The 4,028-nt window shown below is 45.8% G+C and overlaps 1 protein-coding gene across 1 annotated transcript in view; it reads right to left on the reverse strand.

Annotated features, from left to right (window-relative positions):
- Window positions 1–2,477: 2,477 nt before the first annotated feature.
- Window positions 2,478–4,028, reverse strand: part of LOC118818473 (ATP-dependent DNA/RNA helicase DHX36-like) — a 66,149-nt gene continuing 64,598 nt past the window's right edge. The window contains exon 16 of the mRNA XM_036585740.1: window positions 2,478–2,703. Within this exon, the coding sequence (XP_036441633.1) occupies window positions 2,478–2,703 (226 nt within the window). The remainder of the gene's footprint in view (window positions 2,704–4,028) is intronic.

Raw genomic sequence — 4,028 nt, forward strand, 5'->3', positions numbered from 1 at the left:
GAGCAGACTGGGGGTGAGGCTCTTCTCCGTTCCTATCTTTGATAAAATCTAGTGTACAATTCCAATCACCCCCCATCACAACAGTATCCTCAGGGGAGAGGGACTGTAAAGTTTGATGCAGTCTACGAAACAGCTCAGTCCTCTCTGATCCTCTATTAGGAGCATACACATTAATAAAAACAAAAACTCGATCATTTACTCTCGCTCTAACCATAAGTAAACGCCCTGCTATTACTTCATTTCCTGACAGGACAGTCACTGAGGAAGACTGAGAGAAAATGATCCCAATTCCTGCACTATTACTTGAACCATGACTAAATAGAGACTCCCCTTTAAACCATAAGCCCCAATCAGATGCTAGATCCTCATCACTATGAGTCTCTTGCAAAAAGCACACATTCAGCCTCTTGAGGCTGAAAAGTTCAGAAAAGAGGGCCTGTTTACCCCTATCTCTAAACCCATTAACATTTAGGGAACCCACCCTCAAAAACCCCATGCACTCAAAAGAGGAAGAGAGAAAAACGTAAAGCAACAGACAGGAAAAGCAGACAGAAAAGGCCCTCTGACCTCGTGTGTGGTACTCATACATTTGTACGATCAGAGCAAGGTTTGACACAAGACTTCACAGATTTTGCTTTCCGAATAGCAGTTATGTGCTTTTTTAGGCGAAAACGCTTTTGCTGGGAAAGAACATCATAACTCACGTTTTTTTGTGCTCTCAGCACTGAGCATATAAACTTATCCGGATCAGGAAAGAAATCAGTAACATTAGCCGGCCTGCCTTTAGTCTCGTCTAAAAAAGAGTTGATCTGCTCCACAGTGTACAACCTCTCACCACTAAACTGGCTACTCCCAATATCTGAAACTTCAGACAGCCTGTCCTCCTCCTCTTCCATCCCCTCCCCTACAGACATCACTGACCCTGACTGAGACTCACCTACTGCTACAGACTCCAGCTCAGTAACACTGCTCCCCTCAGCACACGGCCCAGCCTCTACACTCAACTCCTCACCAGCCTCACCATCCTCACCTTCCCTCTGACCAGCCTGCTGTTCAACACCCTCACTCACTAAAACAGTTTCCACCAGCCGCTCACTCACCTCCTCTCCTCGATTCACCTCCGGAGTAGCGACTTCTGACGTGCCTTCACCCGAGGCCGCGTCGTTTGCCCCCGCAGCCCCGCTGGGCCCTGCTTCATCAAAAGCCCGGTTCTCAGGCGCCTCGCTGCGCTCTTTAAGCGGGCACACGAGCCGCTTATGTCCGATAAGTCCACACCCAAAACATTTCAAACTGTCAGTGCTGGCATAAACCATATACGAGCTTTCTCCGTGAACCACGCGGAAAGAGGCTTCTAATGTTCGATCCGGATTGTTTAAAAACATGTACACCTGTCGACGAAAAGACAGGACGTGTTTGAGAGCCGCATTCTTACAGCCGAGCGGGACCAGCGTGATCTCACTCGCAAATTTGCCAAATCGGCCGAGTTCTTTGGCAATGGACTCGCTGGAGAGGAAAGGCGGGACATTGGAGATGGTGACCCTGGTCGCCGGTGTTGATAGAGGGGACACCGGCACAAAAGTCTCCAACACCCAAATCCCGCTCTCCACGAGCTCTTTCACTAAACGTTCCTCTCTCAGAAACACCACTACGGCCTTATTCATCCTCGAGGCGGAGTAGATCTGATCAAAGCCAACTTTTTCTCCCACCACCAGAAGCACGTCTTCAACTCCCGCTTCTGCCGGTGGGACACATCTAAAGCCATTTGCGCGGGAGAGAGACGGCGTTTCAGCCGCGAGGCGAGGAGCCATGACTCCCCCCTCACTCGCCGCTCTCAGCGGCTAATGATTAACAGTGCTGAACAGTCAGAAATTAGGAAAATAACCCCGAAAATACAGGGTAGAAACAGGGAAAAAGCACACGCTGACCTCAGCACAGCACCTCTCACAGACGCACCCTCACCCACCACCTCCCAGCATGCACCAGAGAGAGAGAGAGAGAGTTTAAGAGAGAGTTTAAGAGAGAGAGAGAGAGAGAGAGAAAGCACAAGAAAGGAAAGCAGGAAAATAGAGAGAATGTATGAAAAGAGAGACGGTGGAAAAGAGACAAGGGGAAAAGAGACAAGGGGAAAAGAGACAAGGGGAACAAAGCCAAAAAGAGAGAGACAGAGAGCAGAAACATAGACAAAACTAAGCTGTAAGAAAGAAAGAAGCAAACAGAGACAGAGACAGCGTGCAAGAGAGTGCATATGAAAAAGAAAGAAAGAAAGAAAGAAAAAGACCCATAAGATCTGTAGGGGTAAAGAGAGACAGATAAGGAAAGAAGGAAAGAATGATGAAAGGTCCATAGAGAGAATGTATGTGTGTGTGTGTGTGTGTGTGTGTGTGTGTGTGTGTGTGTGTGTGTGTGGGGTGATTCAGCTGTACAGGACCTGCTCGTATTGCGGTGCTGAAATAGATAAACAACCCAAACCATCATCATCACTCACTGATCTCCACTGTGTACCACCAACCACACAGAGGAGAACATAGACCCCCATTCTCACCCACACCCACACACACACCCACACCCACTCTTAGTCGTGGTACCTTTATCTGCAGGCAGAGCTCCTCCAGTGGGGTGCGCTGGATCTCAGGGAGCTGATAGCTGTCCAGTAGACTCGCCCTGAGACCGTTATACAGGTGATAGCATTTACCTGGAGACACCCTGCACACACACACACACACACACACACACACACACACACAGATATCAGCACAGACAGAACCTGATAGCGGGTATCAGTATCGGCCCAATATCAGCAGAAAACGCTGAACAGGATTTAATTACATCCTGTAACACTGCAAAACAATGACATGACAAGAACTACTCATTCAAAATAGGCTGTGTTTGCGGCTTAGTGTTCATATATGGACCGGAAAGTAGATGGTATGTTTTGACATTTCAACACTGTTTCATCCATGAAGGCTACTGATTTAGATAAAAAATACAAGAAAATGACATCTTCCATGAGATGAGGTAAATAAAGGGCTTCAATTTAAACACAACTCAAGTAAAACCTCCGTACAGGGGTCGGCAACATGTGGCTCTGGAGCCAGATGCGGCTCTTTTACTGTCCTGTTGTGGCTCCACAGCTGAATCAGATTTGTAGGTAATAATAAAATAATCCTCCTTTGCAGTAAAATAAAGCTCTGCTGATCGTTCAACACAGTTTAACAATAAATGGTCTTAAACTCTGGAGTTAATGTAGAGCTGCTAATTCATCCTTTAACCCTGAAGGCTGGCACACAGACTGCTGGTCACCATAGCAACGCAGACAACAATCTCACCTAGCTAGTAGCTAACAAAACAACAAAGACAACATGAATCATTTGGAGACAAACAGACTGATTTATAATCACTCTAGCTGGTTTCCTGATACCTTTAATCTGTAACGAGAAACTGTCAAACACTAAAAAGTCAAAGCTGAAGTCAACTTTTCATTCGTCAGCTTCTCGTTTGAACTTTCCCGTTCCGCCTTAGTAGTGATAGTACAGCAGTAACATTCGGGTTCCATTTAATATGAAACAGGAAAATTCAAACAAGAAGCTGCCGAATGAGAAGCGACTTCAGCCTTGTAAAAAGTCGAACGGTGAGGCACATTTAACAAGAAACTGTTCTACTTTTGAGGAAAAGTTTCCTGCTGGAGATGTGAGAAAAGCTGAGCTGAAGCTTAAAGCAGAGCAAAGCAAGTCTGCGTTTTCATTTATATTTTCAGTCTATACCAAAACATTAGTCTATACTGAGATATATTTACAGCCAAGACGGTAAAATAGACAAACATTTGGGTTGCCGACCCCTGGCTTAATAGTTTTTAAAAGAAAATATATCTGACCAGTACCGGCCAAAACTCAAGGCTGTGATATCGGTATTTGGGGAAAAAAAACGGTAATGCGCCATCTCTTATTATTTCCCCATGCCAGAGAAAGAAAACACTGTCAATACATACACACACAACCACAAACACTCCAGAGATCAGTATGGCAGCAAAG

The sequence above is a fragment of the Colossoma macropomum genome, unplaced genomic scaffold, assembly GCF_904425465.1.
Source record: "Colossoma macropomum unplaced genomic scaffold, Colossoma_macropomum, whole genome shotgun sequence".
Lineage (NCBI taxonomy): Eukaryota > Metazoa > Chordata > Actinopteri > Characiformes > Serrasalmidae > Colossoma > Colossoma macropomum.